This window comes from Dendropsophus ebraccatus, chromosome 7 (genome assembly GCF_027789765.1).
Source record: "Dendropsophus ebraccatus isolate aDenEbr1 chromosome 7, aDenEbr1.pat, whole genome shotgun sequence".
Taxonomy (NCBI): Eukaryota; Metazoa; Chordata; class Amphibia; order Anura; family Hylidae; genus Dendropsophus; species Dendropsophus ebraccatus.
The window spans coordinates 124448476-124471061 of NC_091460.1; the positions used below are offsets into that span (position 1 = coordinate 124448476).

The 22586-nt window shown below is 43.2% G+C and overlaps 1 protein-coding gene across 2 annotated transcripts in view; it reads right to left on the bottom strand.

The window, feature by feature from the left end:
• LOC138797758 (A.superbus venom factor 1-like) overlaps window positions 1-14519 on the bottom strand; it is a 61667-nt gene extending 47148 nt beyond the window's left edge. For both annotated transcript variants that reach the window (XM_069978362.1, XM_069978363.1), the window contains exons 1-11: window positions 14424-14519; window positions 13377-13575; window positions 12221-12386; window positions 11060-11130; window positions 9718-9806; window positions 8706-8788; window positions 7134-7221; window positions 6921-7020; window positions 5683-5800; window positions 3744-3859; window positions 266-406 (exon numbers count right to left, since the gene is read on the bottom strand). In XM_069978362.1, coding sequence (XP_069834463.1) covers window positions 266-406; window positions 3744-3859; window positions 5683-5800; window positions 6921-7020; window positions 7134-7221; window positions 8706-8788; window positions 9718-9806; window positions 11060-11130; window positions 12221-12386; window positions 13377-13575; window positions 14424-14506 — 1254 coding nt within the window. In that variant the 5' untranslated portion in view covers window positions 14507-14519. The remainder of the gene's footprint in view (window positions 1-265; window positions 407-3743; window positions 3860-5682; window positions 5801-6920; window positions 7021-7133; window positions 7222-8705; window positions 8789-9717; window positions 9807-11059; window positions 11131-12220; window positions 12387-13376; window positions 13576-14423) is intronic.
• Between the last annotated feature and the right edge of the window lie 8067 nt (window positions 14520-22586).

Sequence of the window (22586 nt, forward strand, 5' to 3'; positions counted from 1 at the left end):
GGTGCAGATTCGGGTGCCCGGCTGGCGGGATTCAAATCCTGCCGGGGAAAACAGGGGGGGCCTTATATGAGACCGGTACTTGTACGCCGGTCTTCATAACCCCCCCCCCCCAAGTGTCCTCCATGCTCCATGCCATTGCAGTGTATTAAAAGAGTGGAATTTTAGTCTGAAACTCTGACCTTAAGATTTTTCACCAAAAATAATGGAGGGGTGTTAAAAATCACAATGATTCATATGTTTAATAGCTCTAAATAATAAAACTTACAGTTAGTGTTAACTCTTTTTGGCTGCCTTGTGTATTAATGTTCAGCTGTGCCAATCCTTCCTGCGTTGAACGTCCTTTATCTTTTCCACAAAGTACAGGAACATTTGCTGCCGGAGTCATGTCAGGGTTTTTAACAGAAACCTGTTGAATAAAATTATAGTCAGTGTCACGGCCCAGAGATATATATATATATATATATATATATATATATATATATGTGTGTGTGTGTATGGAGATTTATCAAACCTTGTGTAAAAGACCAGCGGAGTAGTTGCCCATAGCAACCAATCACACAGTTACATCCATTTTTAACCCTTAGGGGACACAGCCAGTTTTCATTTTTGCGTTTTCGTTTTTCCCTCCTCGTGTATATAAGGCCATAGCGCCTGCATTTTTCCACCTAGAGACCCAAATGAGCCCTTATTTTTTGCGCAACTAATTGTACTTTGCTATGGCAGATGTAATTTTTGCCTAAAATGTGCCGGGAAACCTGACTCGTTATATATGTTTCTTAAGTTGTTACGATTACAACGATATGTAACATGTATAACTTTTATTTGATTTGATGGCTTGTAAAAAATTAAAACCTTTTAAAGAAAATATATGTTCCTTAAAATAGCTCCATTCCCAGGCTTATAGCGCTTTTATCCTTTGGTCTATGGGGCTGTGTGAGGTGTCATTTTTTGCGCCATGATGTGATCTTTCTATCGGTACCTTGATTGTGCATATATGACTTTTTGATCGCTTTTTATTACAATTATTCTGGATTTGAAGCGACCAAAAATGCGCAATTTACCGTGTGAGATCAGGAATGTGATTAATTAATAGTTCGGGCGATTACGCACGCGGCGATAGCAAACATTTTTGTTTATTAATTTATTTATTTATTTTTATTTATAAAATGGGGAAAGGGGGTGATTCAGACTTTTATTAGGGGAGGGGATTTTGTGTTATTAAAAATACATTTTTCTTTTACTTTACACATATACTAGAAGCCCCCCTGGGGGACTTCTAGTATATGCACTCTGCAGCCAAAAGCAATAGAATACCGAGCCGGGATCAGCGCCATTACGGCGCAGACCCCGGCCCGGGATGGATGCGAGGATCGCCCCCCCCGCGCAATCGCGCCGCAGGGGGGCGATCCCCCCACTAGACCACCAGGTATGGAGATTAGCAAGTATTTAGAAGCAGCTGTCAACTTTGACAGCTGCTTCTAAGTACTTAATTAGCGGGCACGGCGATCGGACAGTGCCCGCTAATAGCCGCGATCCCGAGCTACATGTGGCACCCGGGATCGCGGCAGTTCAGAGGGGGGTCGCCGCGCGACCCCCCTCTGAACTCCCATAGCGGCACGAGGACGTTCAGTAACGTCCTGGTGCAGCTATGGGTTAAAAAGGCCGCTGTACCACCGCTAATAATGGCGTAAGCCACACCAGGGAGCGGAGTCTAAGCGGCCACTGGTCTTCACCAGTGCCCGCTGCAAGGCAGGATGGACATGCTGCGGCAGGCCCCAGGTAGCTAACCCTGGCTAGGCTTGCTAACAGTGGAGGGATAGGTGCAGCTGGAGAAACTTAGGTAGCCAGGTCCACAGCAGGACTCCCGTCAGGAACCACAGGCAACTGGGACACAGCAGGACTCACGGCTGGAACTGTAGACGGCAGGAGTCACGGGCAGGGGTCATGGAAAGCTGGATCCATACACTGTGGGAAGCATGCAGAGGCTCCAACACTAGGGTCAGGGCAGGGCTGGAATTTATAGGGAGGTGTTTGGTGCACACTAACAATCAGGATGCACTGTCCCTTTAAATCACAGAGGAGTGGCACATGAGCCGGCAGCAAGGACGCAGGAGCGCAGACACGTGAGGCACCTTGCGGGGCTGAAGAAACAGCAGCGCCAGCCCCCTGCATGTGGGGGCCAGTGTCCACTTGAGACCAGGAGCGTCAGGACTGGGAGGAGCGTCAGGACTGGGCGGAGCGTCAGGGGCGGCGGCCCAGAGAATTGTGGAAAGACAATTGATTCTGATAGCAGCCATATGCTGCCGCTGCTCCATGGAGTGGGAGTGGGGGCAGCAGAACTCCGCTATCCTCTATAGGCTGCCCGGACAATCTAGCGATCACCCGGGCAGCCCCCCGCAGTTCCCTCCGGCTCCACCTGTACTCACCTGCTTGCTGCCAATGCGTGTAATAGCGCCGGCAGTGAGCGGGGAAAGAAGAGCTTGTTTGCTCCTCTCAGTCAGCGACTAAAGCCCTGTGTAATAGGGGCATAAGATTGCCAAAGATAGCGAAGTAAAGCACTCAGCTATCTTGAGCAGTTCCTTAGTAAGGCTGGGTTCACACGGCATATGACACCGGCCGTTCTGTTCTGTGACATATACTGTGTGTATACACTCCGGCCGGGATTCCCTCAGAATGCAGTGCATGTAAGTTTTATACTAATCACGGCCGTTGTTGCAAATCAGCAACAACGGCCGTAATTAATACAAAATTTAAGTTGTGTGAACATGGCCTAAATAAGGGTGCGTTCAAACAAACAAGATCCGCAGCAGATTAGATGCTGTGTTCAGTTATTCAGTCAAATGTGCTACGGATCCTGTATGTGTGAGCGCACCCTAAGGGCCCTATTACACAGAAAGATTATCTGACAGATTATCTGCCAAAGATTTGAAGCCAAAACCAGGAACAGACTATAAACAAAGATCAGGTCATACATGAAAGCCTGAGATTTCTCCTCTTTTCAAATCCATTTCTGGCTTTGGCTTCAAATCTTTGGCAGATAATCTGTCAGATAATCTTTCTGTGTAAATGGACCCTAATGCTAAGTTTACACGAGACGATTATTGGCCGATCGCACGATTAACGATTTCGAAGTAACTATTTTTTTTTATAACGATCAGCGTTTAGACGGCATGATATATCATATGGAAAAATCATTTTGCGATCATTTTGTGATCGCGCGCCCGCAGACCGGCCTACCCGCAGCCCGCCCCCCCCCGCTCAACCGCAGCCCTCTGCGCCTCCCCGATCGGCACCCCCGCCGCTGCCGTCCCGATCGCCACTCCCGCCGCTCCGATCGGCACCCCCGCCGCTGCCGCCCCGATCGCCACCCCCGCCGCTCTGATCAGCACCCCCTCCGCCGCCGCCCCCACCGATCGCCACCTCCGCTCCGATCGCCACCCTTCCGCTTCCGCTCCGATCGCCACCCCCACCGCTGCTCCAATTGTCACCCCCGCCGCCGCTCCGATCGCCACCGCCGCCGCTCCGATCGTCACCCCCCCCCCATGTAAAGCCAACATAAGAGAATCAGTATGCATACAGAACCACCATTTATTCAAAAACTCAGAATACGATTCTCATGATTGGCGGGGGTTCCAGCAGTCGTACTCTTATTTATTATCACATAAAAACATAAACCAGCACCTGAATCTGAAGCTAAATCAATACACAATATTATTATTATTTCCTCCATTACAAATTCTTACCGTTAATTTAAATGGATTGCCAGGTTTGAAATAAGAAGGGGTCCTAGTAAATGCAATAATATACGGTGAGGACACAATCTTGATGTTGGTTTTGTGTGCTGTAACATAATCACCATCTGGAAAAAAATTAATCAAGGACTTAATATGGTTTTATAGACATTTGGGGGGAGATTTATCAAACATGGTGTAAAGTGAAACTGGCTCAGTTGCCCCTAGCAACCAATCAGATTCCACCTTTTATTTTCCAAAGAGTCCGTGAGGAATGAAAGGTGGAATCTAATTGGTTGCTAGGGGCAACTGAGCCAGTTTCACTTTACGCCATGTTTGATAAATCTCCCCTTTGGTATTTTTCTCAAGAAAGAAGGCTGTGCCACAAACAGCCATTTTTATGGTTAAAAACAGAAAGTTATACAGATTTGTAATTTTCTTCTATTTGCGGCGGGTCCCGCATCTCGGCGCTCTGGTGCCCGGTTCCCGGCAGCTTCCAGGTGTCTGACGCGGGCCCGAGACGTGACATCTCAGGTCCCCTCAGCCACTCAGTGAAGGAGGCGGGATCCGTTTCAAATACACTCAGATCCCGCCTCCTTCACTGACTGGCTGAGCGGACCTGAGACGTCCTGAGTGGACGGGAGCCAGGCATGGGAGCGCCGCAATGCGGGACCCGCCGCTGGAACCGGGGAGGTGAGTCTACGTCTTTTCCCTTGGCCCCTTCCTCCCCGGTCCCAGCAAAAAAGTGCCCCCCTGCTGGAGTACCCCTATAACACCACATGTTTCTCCAAATGCCCTTCCCGCTCCTGCCGCTGCTATTAACACATTCCCTACAGGATAAACAGTATACTTAAGGTTGGGCGGGCAAATTGCACTGTCCAGCTCCACACTGACCACCTGTATCTTAGCTCCACCTTATATCCTTCACATAGTTCTCCCACTGCACCACGCCATTTGCCCTACTTCTCCTGATATCTCTTGCCAGTGCTCATTAACCCCTTATATGCTTCTCATACTAGCCCAGTTATGGGCTCCCTTCGCTACACCTGGGGGCTTGCTTTCCAGCCTGAGACAATGCTCTCTGCTGCCAACTGTTTCGTGGCCAGGAATTGTCCAGAGCAGAAGAGAATTTCTATGAGGTTTGCCACTCATTTGGACAAAGGTGGCAGCAGAGAGCGCTGTGTCAGACTGGAAAGAATACACCACTTTCTGCAGAACATTTAGCAGCTAATAAGTAATGGTAGTCTTCCAGTTTTTTAAAAAAAAAGTAAATTACAAATTTATATAAGCTTTCTGGCACCAGTTTATTTGAAAACAGCTTTTCCCCTCTTGAGTACTCCTTTAAACAGTTCTCATTGAAATCAGCCATTCAAAGTTATGCAGGTACATGACAAGTCCTCCAGACTAAAAAAAAAGCTCTTTGTAAACTGCTCTTTGCCCTAAGGTGTAACTGTTGTTAAAACAACTTTTTGAAAACTTTCAAAATCAAAAGTAAACCAACAGTAGATATATATATATATATATATATATATATATATATATATATATATTATCGAGCTGTAAAACAAAGCTATACTTAGGTCAAGTCTCCTGAAGGCAGCTTTATAGTCTTGTGCTGGTTGGACTAAGCACATGAAGTCCCAGTCAGTACAGAGCTCAAGGTGTCCATCAATCACATGACTGACTTTTCTGTGAGCGTGCAGATGACCAGGACTTCCTGTGACTTGGAGTCTTTGAAAAAAAAAAAAAAAAGAGACCAAACACAGGAAGTGCCGTATTCTTCATCTGCCAATGATCATCTCTCTGCTTGATTTCATCATTATCCATAAACCAGTGGCCTCATACATATACACCAAGGGTTCTGACTTATACGATTAGATGTAGATGTATTTGTACTGAGAATACAAATCATTACGCTAATATCAATGGATTACTGGATGAAAATGTTTACCTGATGAAAAGACTGTCACATTTGCATAAATGTATTGTCCCAGGAGCTCATTTTCATTTGTGACGGCTTCCAAGAGCTGTTCTCTTTCAAGAGCGACGCTTCCTTTTCCATCATTTATCTGCAAGAAAAAAAAAGGAAATCCTCATAGTACCAAGTGAAGCGGGGGGGGGCCATGGTTTTGGGAGGTGCAACCCTAAAACTTATGTAGTATTTATTGTCATTATAAATGAATAGATTTAGGTTAAAGTGGTTCCTATTTTAGAAGTAGGAGTCTGTGAGAAAGGTATTTTGGTATGGGGGGAAGGTGGGAAGGGGGGGGGGGGGTATGAATAGATGTGTCTCCCTGCCGAACTATTGCTTCCTTTTTTTTCTCACCAGAAAAAAACTAACAAAAAAATCCTCAAAAACAATGAAGGCGTATTCAGGGCCGGCTCCAAGTTTTTGCCTCAGCAGGCCCCCCCCATCTATCCACTATGCACCCATCGTCCACACACTATGCACAATCACTTGAGACATCACTTACATACACAATCACACATTATTGACAGACACTGACTGTCTGAAACTTGACTGATTGACTGACTGACACACTGACTGACTGACACAGACTGATTGACACTGACAGCACTTACAGCTCAGTCTTCTCCCTCTTCCTCTCTGTTGGATTGCTCTCCACACTCTAAGGTTGAGGACCTTCGTATCATGTGATCAGGTCCTTCACCCTTTTCTCTCTCTCTCTCTCTGCAGGTCCTGCTCTATCTCCTGTGTCTTCTGATGTTCAGCCTGCTCACCCTGCACTACAGTGAGGGGGCTGAACATTAGAACACCTGGCTCCTCTCCCTCTCAGGGCCCCTAGAAGCGTTGTGGGCCCCGGCACTTGCCCTGGTAAGCTATGTGTCGAGATAAAGTAACTTGTCCTTTATTCACAGGATAGGGGACAAGTAAGAGATCATGGGAAGTCCGACCTCTGTACCCCCTGGCAATGTATTGGCCCGTGGCTCTTTTGTTTTGCATAGAGCCCTATTAGTGCTGTACTCGCATCACTCTGCTCTTTCCAGTGGCTCCATAGGAACGAAAAGAGCCGCGGGTCACGTGCGGTACCTGCAGCTCTATTAAAAACAAAGAAGATCGTCTGGGGGTACGGAGGTTGGACCCCTGCGATCTGTTACTTGTCTCCTGTCCTGTTGATAGGGGACAAGTTATTCTTTATCTTTAAAAACCTCTTTAATTCACTGTACCTCCACTCTTTTCGTAGATCCATGTAAGGTCTTCAATGTGTCTTTGAACAATACAAATGTGACAATAGCATAACCATTTACATTCTGACCGAACAGATACCTAAAGTAAGGTAAAAAAAAAGATAGGAAATGATTTACACAGCACATACCCCCAGAAATAATCATAATAATAATAATGATGATGATGATGATGATGATGAAAGCCATTCTTACCTGGCTTTAATATTTACAACCAGTTTATTCTCCCTGTAATAAAAAAACTTTTTTTCTGTTTCTAGCTCAACATTGAAAGTTGGAATCACTAAAACATAAAAAAAAAAAAACTATTAATATGGTAAAAAAAAAAATCAGCAAACAATTTAAAAAGCAAGTTTTATACAAGCTTATCTAGGCCCCAAACCCGCATACATTCATGCTTTCACTGGCCAACTATGCATGTTTATTTCAGTAAGAAGAAGGCCATAAGCTACTTAAAGGGGGACTCCAGCATTCTTTTTTTCTTTCAAATCAACTGGCATCAGAAAGTTATACAGATTTGAAATTTACTTCTATTTAAAAATCTCCAGTCTTCCAGTACTTATTAGTTGCAGCAGTAAGTGATATATTCTTTCCAGACTGACACAGTGCTCTCTGCTGCTACCTCTATCCAGGAACAGGAACTGCCCAATTCAGGAGAGGTTTTCTATGGGGATTTGCTCTGGACAGTTCCTGTCACGGACAGAGGTGGCAGCACAGAGCACTGTGTCAGGCTGGAAAGAATACACCACTTCCTGCAGCTTCCTTACAACAGCAGATAAGAACTGGAAGACTTGAGAAGTAAATTAAAATTTATATAAATTTCCGAAACCAGTTGATTTGAAAGAAAAAAAAAATAACCCCTTTAAGGGTAGCACTTATCTCAGCAAGTATCAGACAAGCTAAAACACAATTGACTTAGGGTTCTATTAGACAGGCCTGATAGGGGCCGGATAACAACTGAAAACGAGTGCCGATCTGCTACTGTAGATCGGTGCTCGTTTACTGGGCCTATTACACAGCCCGATAGTCGTTTAACTTGCAGCCCTTGCTTAAACTGTATACTTTACCTATCTACGCTCCAGGGCTGCTCCTGCTGTCCGCTTCTCCCCAGGTCCGGCGCGCTCTAGCTTCAGAGCAGCCTGTCAGCTGACAGGCCGCTTTGAAGCTAGTGCGCGCGGGACTTGGGGAGAAGCTGACCGCAGTCGGCTGATGGTTGTATTTATTACATGGAGCGATAATCGGCAATAGTACCCTTACCCCTACAGACATTATGGAGGAGATTTATCAAACATGGTGTAAAGTGACACTGGCTCAGTTGCCCCTAGCAACCAATCAGATTCCACCTTTCATTCCTCACAGACTCTTTGGAAAATGAAAGGTGGAATCTGATTGGTTGCTAGGGGCAACTGAGCCAGTTTCACTTTACACCATGTTTGATAAATCTCCCCCTATATTTCCAGCCAAATTCAATAGCCACAGCTGGCAGAATAGCGCACTGATTGGCTGAGCATCGTCTTTGACCAGGGAGCCGGAGAAGCAAGCTGGAGGGCGGGCAGGTGAGGTATGAATTTCTTCAAACGTCCGGTAGATGGTTAGTTAACAATGCAGAGGCCATAGGGAATAACTGTACCGCATATTCCAGTGTGAAAATTCGCTGCGGAAGTGGTATCTGTGGATGCACACTAAAAACAGTTTACGAAAGCAAAAAATATACATTTCAGCTGGTCGAGTCATGCTTTATTACCGAACAACTTGATAAAAGCTCACCATATTCTTGCACTTCGAACTGTGTGGTATATTCTTTCTGTTGTGCATGGCTAAATTTTGCAATAATTTTCCATGTCCCAAAGCTGAAAATAGAAATAATAGTAATAAAAAAATAATAAATAAATACATACCATATTTTCCGGCGTATAAGACGACTTTTAAGAAGATTTTTAAGGGGCTCGTCTTATACGCAGAAAATGTTAACCCCTGCCTGACCGCAGCAGGATTTACTAGCTGGAGCCCTGCTGCGGTCAGGCAGGGATTAACTGCAGTTGAAAAAAACAACAACAACAATCAACTCACCTGTCACCCGTTTCTGGCAGCCGTGCGTCTCCCATCATGTTCCTGGCACAGGCAGTGTGATGCAGAGACACTGCCTGTGGTGGAGGTCCCCGAGGCTCCCGGCAGCCGAGCATCTCATCGGAGAAGCTTAGAGACGCCTGTCTGCCAGGTGAGCTTCAGGAGAATGACAAAGGCTTCGGGGACTTCCGGCACCTCTGTCATTCTCCCGAAGCTCTCACGGCAGCCGAGCGTCTCTGAGCTTCTCCGATGAGACGCTTGACTGCCAGAAGAGCTTCGGAGATCTCCGGCACAGGCAGTGTCTCTGCATCACACTGCCTACGCCAGAAACATGACGGAAGACACGCAGCTGCCGGGAACAGGTCACAGGTGAATTGATTTTTATTTATTTCTAATAGTGGTCGCCGCATATGGTGGGGATGTGGCCGTTTTTTGAGCTCCCCCACTGTATAAGGTGACCATACCCAACGTATGTATGACAACATGTATGACAAACTATGCATTGTGCATGTCACTGCTGCTGTCATATAAACACCAACAGTGGAACAGGATTGTAACATAAAAAAGGTCTTGCAGGTCAAATTGTATATTGTAATAGATTTCATAACTACAGAATTTGAACATAAATTGGTTATATGCTTCATGTTTTGACACTTTTATCACATATATTTCCACTTGGTGCAAAGTTGCTAAAAATAGCAAAGAAACTTACGTGACCAATTCTGGAATCTTCCACATGACTGCTACTATCCCTTTAAAAATCCTCTTGTCTTCCCTATGAACAATTACTCCATTGGGGTTCTATAAATGAGTGAAAAACTACTTATAACGTGTTAATAATAACATTTTAGGCAGAAGATATAGTCCACCAATCGGTAGGACTGAGTTTAGCCCACACAATACTGAACACGCTACCTACCCTCTGATTAAATAGATGGACGCTAATAAAGAACATGATCATTATTAGCGGACGTCCATTTAACAAGATGGCTGGATTCCCCCACCCCATATGTTTCCGAAGTGGCAACATAGCCTGTTTTTTAATTTAAAATTAACTTTGCTTAACCCCTCCCCTCCCGGGCCACTTTTCGTTTTTGCATTTTTGTTTTTATCTCCTCGTGTTTAAAAGACCATAGCACTTGTATTTTTTGACCTACATACTCACATGAGCTCTTATTTTTGAAATTTGCAGTGACAGACTTGATCGTTCCATAAAATATGCCGTGAAACGGGTAATCAGCAGTGAAGTTGTAAAGAAAAGAAGCACTGATCAATTAGATCAGTGGTGGATTACAATGAGCTGCTGGAGCCGGTATCAACGTCATTGCCAAGCTGCGGCCCGGCCGGGTAAGATGAAAGTACCACCCCTCCATGATTGCATCGCTTTGACAGCTGCATCTAAATAGTTAATTAGCCGGGTGCGGCTGATAGCAGCCAGGAACCTTGTGCTACAGAGCAGCTCCCCCTCTTTGAACTCCCCTCACCCGCCGCAGGACATGCCGGCACGTCCTTATGCAGGAAGAAATTAAAGGACGGTGAAATAACTGTTGATCAAACTGTGTGTGAACAACTCAAATATTGGCCGTTGTTTGCTAAATAACGGCGGCGAATAAAATGCCCTGAACCACTAATTTGACAGCCGCTAAGAACAATGGCTGGTATTGAATACAAATGTTTGATCTGTCGGCAGTTCTTTGCATTAACTTCAATGGGGTTCACTGAACTCCGTTATTTTAAATTAATTTTGCAACCGTTATTTTACGAATAAAATTGTTGTGCGAACATAGCCTACAGGTGGTGAGATTATTATTTGGTTTCCTTTTTCCATTGTAGGTGCATTCATATGCAAGATGTTAACAAATGTCCTTAATCAATTCCCTAATCAATAGTCATTTCCTACTTTGCTTTGCCCTACTCTATTTTACTTGCCCCTTCCCTCTCTAACACAGGCCTGTCCTACACCCCCCATCATGTGGTCATACACCTATAGCCTACATCACCCAGTTCTGGGCCCTGGGACCCACCGTTCTTTTGGTTTTTACAATTTCTCATACCTGAAATAACGTGATGACTTCTTGTTCCATTGGATCCAAATTTTGGTCGGTGGAGAAAATCCTGTAGTTTACTAAAAACAATTCGTAAAGAAAGCCTCATTCTAGATTTTGTCTTGGAAAGACGACTTCTGTTATTAAAGACCACAACCATTTGATATAAATGCAGCCTGATATATCTCTACATAGTGATCAGTAAGGCTCTGTTCACATTAGTGTTGAGTGCACTTCTTGAAAGTGTAAGGGTTTCATAGGGGTTTTATGCCTTCCTCTGGATCAACACAGCAGGGTTTCCCTAGGTTGAACTCTTGTCTTCTTTCAACCTTATTAACTATGTTACTATCAACCCAAACACTCTGCATTTACCTCTCCGCATCTGAGGAAGGTGGATGCAGCCCAAGGTCTGCCTTGAAAACATGGATAAAGCCTATGGCATCCAACTTCTCCAGAGACGGGGAGTTAAATGCTGAGTGTTCGAGTTCAGAGAAGCTGCCAAACCCAGACACTTTCATGTCCACACTATACAGCCTCTCATACCAGAAGATATTAATATTGTATACAGTGAACACATACAGAACATAGGCTATGTTCCCACGAGATCTTTTTTTGGTGGTTTCAGTTTAAATAACAGCTGTTATATCAAAATGACGTCCATCATTTATACAAAAGTGATCGTCATTTTGAAATAACCGACGTTATTTAGACTCAAACGGACGAAAAAAAAGATGTGGGAACACGGCCATAGAATGTCTTGTCATTCACCATGCAGATAGTCTTGTCATTGAGTGTCTTGTCATTCGCCATGCAGATATATTTGGAATTACATTTTGTTTTTTGTTTTTTTTTACTATATGGGAAAGTGCTCACATAACGATTTTGAGGTAAAAATACGGCCATAGTTTTGATAATAACGGGGATGAATATCGAGCATGGTCATTATTTACAGCCAGAATTATGAAAAAACGTCTGTATTTTTACTTAAAAAATGTTGTGTGAACATACCCTAGAATGGATCCTTCAAAGCTGTCCCAACAATCCCTATTATCTGAACTCTTTACGTTATACGAATAAATTAGAAAATGTATACGACAGCTCTTATATTTTTATAATATTTATATTATATTTTTGTACAATCATAAATAACTCCATAAATAATTAAATTACCATTTTGGTTTGGTGTATAGATGGTTTTGTCTGTTTGGATGAAGATATACCCGGTGTGAGGGGAAACAAGGATGACTTTTTCTATTTCAAATTGTTGTGGTGAACTGGCGCGAACAATGACGTATTGTTTTTCATTGCTGTCAGAAGAAAGGTAATCATAAGGAATCTGAAAAATAGATAAAAAAAAGTCTTTAAGGCAACCCCTTAAAGCGTAACTCTCATTTTTCAGAAATCAATAAACATCACATAGTATAAAAGATTTTAATAAAGTCTAATAGTTTTTTTTAAAGGGGTTGTCAAGTGAAAAACTTTTTCTTTCAAATCAACTGGTGTCAGAAAGTTACATAGATTTGTAATTTACTTCTATTAAAAATTCTTAAGTCTTCCCATACTTATTAGCCACTGTATGTCATGCAGGAAATGTTTTATTTTCAGTCTCAAACAGTGCTCTCTGCTGACATCTCTGGCCGAGACAGGAACTGTCCAGAGCAGGGGAGGATTTCTGAGAAAACTGAGACAGAGTTCCTGTCTCGGCCAGAGATGTCAGCAGAGAGCACTGTGTCAGACTGAAAAAAAAAAAACATTTCCTGCATGACATACAGCAGCTAATAGGTATAGGAAGACTTTTTTAATGGAAGTAAATAAAAATCTATATAACGTTCTGTCAGCAGTTGATTTGAAAGAAAAAGATTTTCGCTGGACAACCCCTTTAAGCAAAAGAGTTTCCTTCTGTACTCAAAAAGCTGTTTTCCTACCCCTCCCCCCCTCACAAAGGAAGAATCAAGATTTCTGTGTCCATTAATGTCTTACTTTTAGTTTTGGAAATTGTGTTATCAGTTGTGCTGCAGGTTAAGGCTATGCTCACACAGCGTTAGAACAAAGGTCATTATTGCACTGACTAACTGCATTGAAATCGATGCAGAACGGCCGGAAATGATTGACATGTCAATTATTTCCATGGCCGTATCAAACAATGGCCGCAGTTCAATACATTATGTGAACGGCCTCTGCTTGCATTGACTTCAATGCAACATATTTTTTATGACAAACGGCTGTTGTCATAAAAAAAGTTGCGTGAACATAGCCTAAGAATGAAAAAAGGGACAGTATAATATACAGTATAGAGGAATAAAGGTCTATACTATCTATTTCATACTTTGATCTTTGCTGTTGCCAGATAGTTGTTGGAAGCCTTTAGCGTAGTATCTGTCTGGTTGAGGCTTTTATCATCCTTAGGAAAACTGTTCACCATGATGTTCACTGACAAATCCTTTTCAGGTGGACATTCGTGACACTGGATGATAATTTTCTCCTCATTTCCAGCATGAAGGATATTGGGAGCAATCAATACAAAGCTGAAAAAAAAAATTCAAGAAAGGTTAAAGATGTCGTGCACATCTTGTCGACCACTCTTAGGGGGCAGCCGCACAGGGGGCCATCTATTATAGGGTGCAGCAGCAGCACAGGGGGTCATCTGTTATAGGGGGAAGCAGCACAGGGGCCAAGTACAATCGGGGGACCACTCACAGGCGTCCATGTACTATAGGGGAACCACTCAAAGGGCGCCACGTAATATAGGGGGACCACTCACAGGGGGCTATGTAATATAGGGGGACCACTTACAGGGTGACATTTACTATAGGGGGACCACTCACAGGGGGCCATGTAATACAGGGGGGCCACTCACAGGGGAGAGGGGAGGGTGGAGGAGGGAGATCAGTCGCCAGCAGAGAGCAGAGAACAAAGGATTACACAGTGAGAGCTGTGTGAAAGCCGGTATTCAGAGGTCAGAAAGGTCAGTGCCGACTTCAGAGGAGTTAGCCCGGTGATGTAGTTGTAAATGAACTCTTTGTTGTCTTGTTTTGGTGCCTCATCTCCCTCCACCCCTCCCCTCTCCATAAGAGAACCATGAAGACAGGGGGGAGAGCTTTAAGCTGCTTCTTCATTATAAAAATGCATTTTTCTGCTAATGAACCCAATGACAAAGTTTCTTAAAACTACCTGTACTATTGATTTCTGCGACAAAAAGGGGCAGTTTATATGTTTATTTTTAATCCCCCCCCCCCCCATTTAAATGCACTGGAACAAAACAAGAAAGATATCCTTTAATCTCAGCAGGTATAGGTGATCCTGATTTTAAATTATACTGTATATTTACTTGTATTACTGTACAGCAAGATGAAGAATAGAATATAGTACTCACAACTTTTCAGCTGTAGATAGAGTAACACATAACTGGACTATCAGCAGAATCGGCACCACTGAGAGTGGCAGATTTTGGCCCATGATACTATTAGGTATCCCGATCAGTTGCTACTGAGTTAAAATTCTTGCTTTTATATGAATTCCTGATAAAAACAAATAAACTGAAAGTGCAAAAGTCAAAAGGTTGTTTACTTTTAACGTAACAACATTCGAAACCACGTGATTTCTTGTCTGCATGAGAATCGTTAACTAAGGTCTGGTTAAATAGAGCTATTTTCCTATGAGCATAATATGGGCACTCTTGAGAGAAGTGTGACAGCCTGTTCAGCCAATCACTGGCCGCGGCACTGTCCTTTTTCAGTCAGTGATTGGCAGAATGGGATTTTGGCCTCTACGGGGACTTTGGAGACCTAGAGTAGGATACCGGAGGAGCGTGGACAGGTAAGTATAGATGAGCAAATTTTTGAACTGCACTAAAACAGCTACACTCTTGCAATTGTTTGCAATCACGTTGTTCATTTAAGGTTCGGGTCTGAAATTTAGGTTCAAGTTTGGCAAACCTTCCAAAACGAACTTAAAAAGCTTTCTCATTTCTAATGCTAATCCCAGCATGGTCACCGAAATAATTGATCATAAATATTTACATAGTCAATATTTTTCTGTATTAATTTCAAAGAGTTTTTTGTTGCATTTTTGTATCTAGTAATTCTAAACTCATGGGCTCAGATGTACTAATGTGCCTGCTCCAGAATTCTTTCCAAAAATTGCCCACTGAACTTTTCCTCACATATGTTGTGCATTTTAGACACTTTACAGACACTTTTCTTAAAAAAAAAAAAAAAAGGACATGTCCTCTGCAAATCAGAGGTGTTCAGCCTAGAGTGTGACACTGCACTAAAAAATGCACTAAAATCTGGTTCAAAATTCTGGTATCTTTTAAAAGTTGGTCTAAATGCCATGACCCGTGGTGCTGGTACTGATGTTGGGCCTGCTGGTGGGTTTGTTGTTTTGGAGGCTTTTGTCACGTTGGCCAGCAGCGGTAACACCCACCTCCAGACACACGCCAACTGGACCTTGGTTTGGACAGATGTGTGGTGCAGAGTGTAGGTGCAGGTGTGACGGTAGAGATGACCACTTTAAACAACTGGTGGACTTTACTTGAAAAGGGGATCTTAGTGCAAACAGTTAGAAAACATTGCTCATGTACTTAGTGCAAAAATAGTCAATACCAATGCTTCAACAGGTGGATAGATAAGTTGATAGAAGAAGATAACAACAACAACAGGAGATAGAGACCAGATAGGAGGGCCTTTGCCTAATATACTTTGTACTCAGCCGCGATGTGGTAAAGTGTTGAGAAGTGTTTGAAGAAATCCTCATACTCATGTATGGACGAGTCTAGTTATCTCACCTAACCGCCTTCTGCCCCACAGTGTCTGGTGACCCGTCCTCTGGGGTAGTACCAGTCCCAGGTCTCCGGTCTGGGTGGAGCTGGCTTGTAGTGTCCTTCCTACAAAGCTGAGCACTTGTCAGTAGAGAGCAGCTGAACTTGCAGTGTGCTCTACTGTAGTATCAGCTAGTGTCAGGAACAGCTATACACACGTCCCGCCTGGCCTGTAGCCTGGCACTAACTGAGCTTAAGGAAATAGTTAGTATAAAAGGAAGCTTTTACTACAGAAAAGAAGTGTAAGTGTAGTTAGGCCTAAGTGATGTCTGCAGCTGTGCTGTGTGAGAGTGACATCTAGTGGTTGAAGTAAGGAACAGCGGCCAACCTGTCTTAACCTGTGACACTAGAAAGAAACAGCTTTGCAAGGTGTAATAAGAGAAAAGAAAACACGTAGTGGCACACTACATAAACACAAGTCCTTATTTCACGGCCCGATGACTTAGTGTAGGGAGCAAGCTGAAGCTTGGCGGACAACAGGAAGCACAGAGAGGTGAGTATAGGTTTTTTTTCACACAGTCATCAGCCGATGATTTTAGGTCAAGACCTAAAGACATGACCAGTCAACGATCATTGTCATCGATTGATTGTTGTCTTTATTACATGATGATCTGCCGAATTGGCCTGATTTGGCAGATTATCCCTCTGTGTGATAGGGCCCTCAGAGTGCACAGTCTTCAGAGATGACAGACTGTCTATGCTAAGTTTGCACATAGAAAGGTTTAGTACATCTGAGCTATTATAATGCACAATAACTGTGTTCAAAAATTTGCCATACAAGGGAGTTTTTTTTTTTTTAATAACAATTTTTTAAAATTTACCATTACATGTTAGGTCTTATCTTGTTCACATGTTCATCATTTGGCATATTTACCCTCAGTCATGATTATTTTAACCATCTTAAAAACAAAGAACAAAAGAAGAAAGTATTTTAATAAACAAGGCTCATTATTAAAAGGGTTATCCAGGGCTACAAAAACATGGCCACTTCCTTCCAGAGACAGCACTCTTGTCTCCAGTTCAGGTGCAGTTTGCCATTAAAGGGGTTATCCAGGGCTACAAAAACATGGCCACTTTCCCCCTACTGTTGTCTCCAGTTTGGGTGGGGTTTTGAAACTCAGTTCCATTGAAGTAAATGGAGCTTATTTGCAAACCACACCTGAACTGGAGACAAGAGAGGGGGAAAAGTGGCCATGTTTTTGTAGCCCTGGATAACCCCTTTAATGGCAAACTGCACCTGAACTGGAGACAACAGTAGGGGGAAAAGTGGCCATGTTTTTGTAGCACTGGATAACCCCTTTAAGCTCCATTCACATCAATGGAACTGACTTACAAAACCTGCACCCAAACTGGAGACAAGAGAGGCGCTGTCTCTTAAAGAAAGTGGCCATGTTTTTGTAGCATTGGATAACCCCTTTACTATGTTCAATGCAAAGGAAATCTGAACAATCTGGGAAGCGATAGCTAGAAATAGACAATCCCACCCGTCACTTTGCACAAACAGACATCCTTAAGCACCACTGAGGTTCTCAACACAATACCATGTGGTGTACTATAAAGCTTCCATTAGAGAATATCAGAGAATAGAACTTGATCAACTTCGACAAAATAAGAATTTTAGAAATAATTGCCGGAAGAAAAGACCACCTAGTCCAACTAGTCCGCCCTTATATTATTTTCTTTTTTTTAATCTTAGGATAATTAGATATATGTTTATCCGGGCAGGTTTAAATTCAGTTACTGCTGAAAGTTCATTTCAAGCATCTCCTCCTCTTCCAGTAACTAGCCTTAGATTGTATGCCCTTGTTCTTTTGTTCAGTTTCTTATGAAAAAGTGTTCAGGCCTTATTTAGGCCATTAAAATATATTAAAGTTTCAATCATGTCCCTGTCCCTTTTAATCCAAGATCTGTCCTGGGGTTCGTTCGGCAGGTGATGCAGTTATTGTCCTAAAAAACTACTTTTAAACTTGCAGCCCTGTGTCAAACTGGCTTGGCCTAGAGTATCTGTGCCCTCCCTCCTTATCATAAGGAATGCTCCAGCCACAGATTCTCCTATTCATCAGCTGTGTGAACACTGCACATGGGCTGGATTGTGAAGGCACCTGTGCAGTGTTCACTGCAGAGGAATAGGAAAAATCCTGCCAGTGGCATTCCTAATGATGAAGAGGGTGGGGAGAAGGGACTAGGGGTGGTGCAAAGTTGTGGGGCACAGATACTCTAGGACTAGGCCATGGCAGTTTGAAACAGGGCTGCAAGTTTAAAAGTTGTTTTTTAGGGCAATAACTGCATCATCTGCCGAACGGACCCCAGGACAGATTGTGGATTAAAAGCAGCTATCCAAAGGTACAAATGGTTTGGGGGGGGGGGGGGGACAGATTGTGGGTACAGAGTCGCTTTAAGGAGGACCTATGCAGACAATAAGGCTACAAAGAGCTCTAACCACTTTGGTTCAGTGGTGATAGACTTAAGGAGAAGTACCTGTGTCCACAGCTAAGAGGATTCGCCTTTTGCTGATAGAGGGCACTGAGTGACACAATCCAGAAACACGGGAACCACTGAAGGGTGAGCTAGCTATTGGGGTGACCCTATAGGTCCTAGCGAATTGCAGCAGAGTAATTCAGCTTTTCCTGCACTTTCCAAACTGCTGCGTGTTTGAGGCTCCTGGTGAACATTGCAGGGCTTTTAGAAGAGAAGCCAGCCCTGGCTGGCTGGTCCGGCCCTGGAAAGTCTCTCAGGAGGTAAGACTTATTTTGGCTCTGACTAGTATTAAAAACTGACTGACTGAAATAGTCTACACTTGGCCTGCTCCAGCTTCTCTATATATACCCCAGAAAGATAACTCATTGGTGTAGAGGACACAGGGAGACTGTGAGACTGACCTCTAATAGGTTTGCTATAGAGAAGAGGGACTTTTGTTAAGTACCCTTGACAGGGACTGGTTAACTAGCCAACTATCATTTGGTGGCAAACAAACAGGAGGGAAACATGAGTCTATGCAAGTACATTGTTAACCCTTAACATTTAGATGTTTAGCTGTGCTATGCAGTTAAAGAGAATACAGTGAGACACCTAGTGGTGGGAGTGCAGAAGACACCTAACTATCCACAGAACACTTATCCTATGGTTCATTTCAGTGTCGACCCACATAGAGACAGAACAGCAATGGTACAGTGGTTCTGGGACTGGGACATTGCACCTCTTGCAATTTTGCAATTCCTCGCATAATACTAAACAAGCATCTGGAATTTAAAGGATTTTAAGAATCTCTTGTAGTAAAACCAAGCAGTCAGGGTTGTTGAGGCATTGCTTATGGGAGGAGAGGAAACCAGACATTCCTCTCACCTCCTTCCTCAATGTAATGTATGTAGTGCTTTATAAGGACCTTAGTCATCACTAGTTTATATCACTAGGTGGCAGCATAATACCATGTTACACAGGGTCAGAACATAAAATAAGACAAATGGAATAACACAGTGAATAGAACACAATGCAATGGCAATGACACAAAGTAATGGCATTGCAGCTATATGGCAACAAATTTGTTATATGTAGTTGGATCAGTACCTTACCTTCATTCTAAGCACCATTTTCACTAATCTTCAATTAATTTATAAATTAGGTGGTTTGGTGCACTGAGGATGGGACTACCCTCTTCATGAATATTCTTCCGGCGATCACTGCACAGTGCTGTATTAATATTCATGAAGAGGGAGGACAGCTGGGTGGATCAGTGCACTAAGAGTGGTCTCCTAATGCTCGATTCACTTGCGATCTGTAAGACCTGCTGCTAGAGCAGGGGTGGAACAACTGTAGGGCTTAATGTGGTTTGTTGGTAGGAGATTAGTTTACAAAAACACCCAATAGTCCTCTTCAGGACTAGTAGTCTGTCAGCGGGACTGAATAAAACATATTCCATACACTTGTGGTCTGTTAGCTTACAGGGAGAGCTGCTGGAGAAGGGACAGAGCAAGTGGAGGGCTTGGTGTGCTTAGCTGGGTTCGGGTTGATTAGCTTTAAAAAACAAATAAACATAAAAAAACCCACAATAGTCCCTTTCAGGACAAGTAGTCTTGTCAGTGTGACTGGAAAAAAACTGGACTTTGGGTCCGCTTAATTTATCATTTTTCACGCTGAAAAATGATAAGGAGACCCACTCCACCTCTGAACTGGCATAGGTTTCCTCGGCGCACACACTTGTGTGCACAGGATTTATCTAGAGGCAGTGCTCCTCTGCATAAATCAGCGAAGCGTTGGGGATGCGAGGACATTTTTAGGCCTGGAGCAGAAAACGCCCGATTTAGTAAATGTCCCCCATTGTGTCTTCTGATACCTCTGTTTACCTATAAACACCTGAAGGTATCTATCATCAAGGGATAATTTTTTCTTTCATTGAACATGATATTTGCTGCACCAAAAACCCAAAACGTAATACAGTGGTGCCTTGGGTTATGAGCATAATTCGTTCCGTGCTTGTAATCCAAATCCTCTCTTAAACCAAAGCAAATTTTTCCATAAGAAATTACTGAAATGCAGACAGTTGGTTCCACACCCCCAAAATAATGATTTTTAAATTCTAAATAACATGTAACACAAATGAAACAAACAATGAGAAACAGCTAAATATGTGATATTATAAGTTACTGTACAGTATAGTAATCAGCATGTGGAGTATAATGTATAGTAAGTGCATAAAACTGGAAAAAAAAACAGCAGCAGTTTGTAGATACAGGATGGAAGTGCAGATCCCCATAATGCAGGAGCGTAGTACAACAGGCTAGAATAGAGAAGCAGGGCTGCTGTCAGAGGTCTGTGTGGTCACATGACAGCAATGGTGAAGGGGCGTGTGTTCAGCATGGACCAATCAGGAAGTGAGAATCACAGAGCTGTGAAGGAGGACGGTGACAGAAACTTCTCTATACAGCAGTTTGAATGACTGAGTGTGAGTGCAGGCACATTATAGCAGCAGTGTGTATAGCTGAGTGTGAGTGCAGGCACATTATAGCAGCAGTGTGTGTAGCTGAGTGTAAGTGAAGGCACATTATAGCAGCATTGTGTGTAGCTGAGTCTAAGTGCAGGCGCATTATAGCAGGAATGGAGAGGATGTGAAACACAAGGGCTGATAGAAACTGCGGGGAGCATGAAGGAATGAGCAGGGCAGATGTGGGCACATACATGCAGCACTCTCTGTCCGGGGAGAGAGGGATTACAGCTATAGAGAGATTACGTCCACAGTCCGGTCCTCTGATGTAAGCTTCAGCCTGAAGTGGATCTGCTATGATTTGGAAGGTGAGGGAGACTTCCTGGGTCTGTGTACAGGGCTGTAGACCCCGTTATGGAGACCATGCCCCTCCCCCACTCCACCTACCACCCAGTACAGGGAGCTCTTAAACCAAAGCAATGTTCTTAAACCAAGTTACAATTTTGAAAAACTACGAGCTCTTCCTGCAAAACTCTCTTAATCCAAGTTACTCTTAAACCAAGGTACCACTGTAATTTCAAATAATTCAAACAACGTGATGCAATTGATGACTGTCAGACAGTGACAGGCACCTCAATAAGTATCATTATGGGAAGAGTTCAGGTATAATTGCACTGTATATTTCAATCACCATAATTATGATATTTTATCTTATATACCTGACCTTGTCATCTGTTTATGACTTTTGAAGGTAAAGACAATAAAAGATAATCTATGTAAGTCAACATTTTTATTGATAATACTATACTATAGATAATGCAGATGTGTAATCAGCCGATTACAGGACCAAGAGTCGAATCCACACCAGCCATAATAAGCGCAGGAGTATTCAGATTTGCACACAGCGGTGCAACCAGGGATCATCCAGAGGTAGATGGCATAGTAAACATATACTCTTTATTGCAACGCGTTTCGGCCCTATATTGTCTAACGTGGGCCTTTATCAAGCTGTTGCATGAAAAATTAAAATAAATTAAAATACATGAATATATCCAATTAAGTACTTAAAGTGATTGTCCTTGCTTACAAAAACATGACTGGTTTCTTCCAGCACATTTCCTGTTCTAATTTTAGCTGTGATATTGCAGTTTCTTTCTATTAAAGTTAATGGAGATGAATTGTATGTGGAGCAAGAAGGGGTTATTGCTGCACTGGCTTTACATGTGTGGTGGTGAGATCACACTGCAGAACTGTGTACATTCTGCAGTAGATACACTGGTCTTTACACATGGGACAGCTGCACAGAGTTTATTGGTAGTGAGAGACAAAGGGAAGACTTGATTTACCCTTCGGCAGTGGCGTAGCTACCATAGAGGCAGGGTAGGCAGTTGCTATGGGACCCGTGCAAGAGGGGGGCCCAGGGGAGAAGGTAAGAGCTGTGTTCTTCTGCTTAACCCCTTATGTACTGCAGTGTGTAAGTGACCGAATGTTTACTTACATGCAGCAACACAAATATATATATATATATATATATATATATATATATATATATATATATATATATATGAATACGCGCGCAGTGCTTTGTGTTGTGCGTAGGGGAGCCCCTAATAAATTTTTGCTATGGGTCCCCATGAATCCTAGCTACGCCCCTGCCCTTCAGCAATAGTGTCAACCATCCAGACTCTCTCCCTCCCTCCTAAACATAGCCCATGCTAAGTCCTGACCTCACTTGCTGTGTCCTTTCCTGGTTTAGCTGTTACTAGAGACAGAAAAGCAGCAGCTTACATGGAAGACAG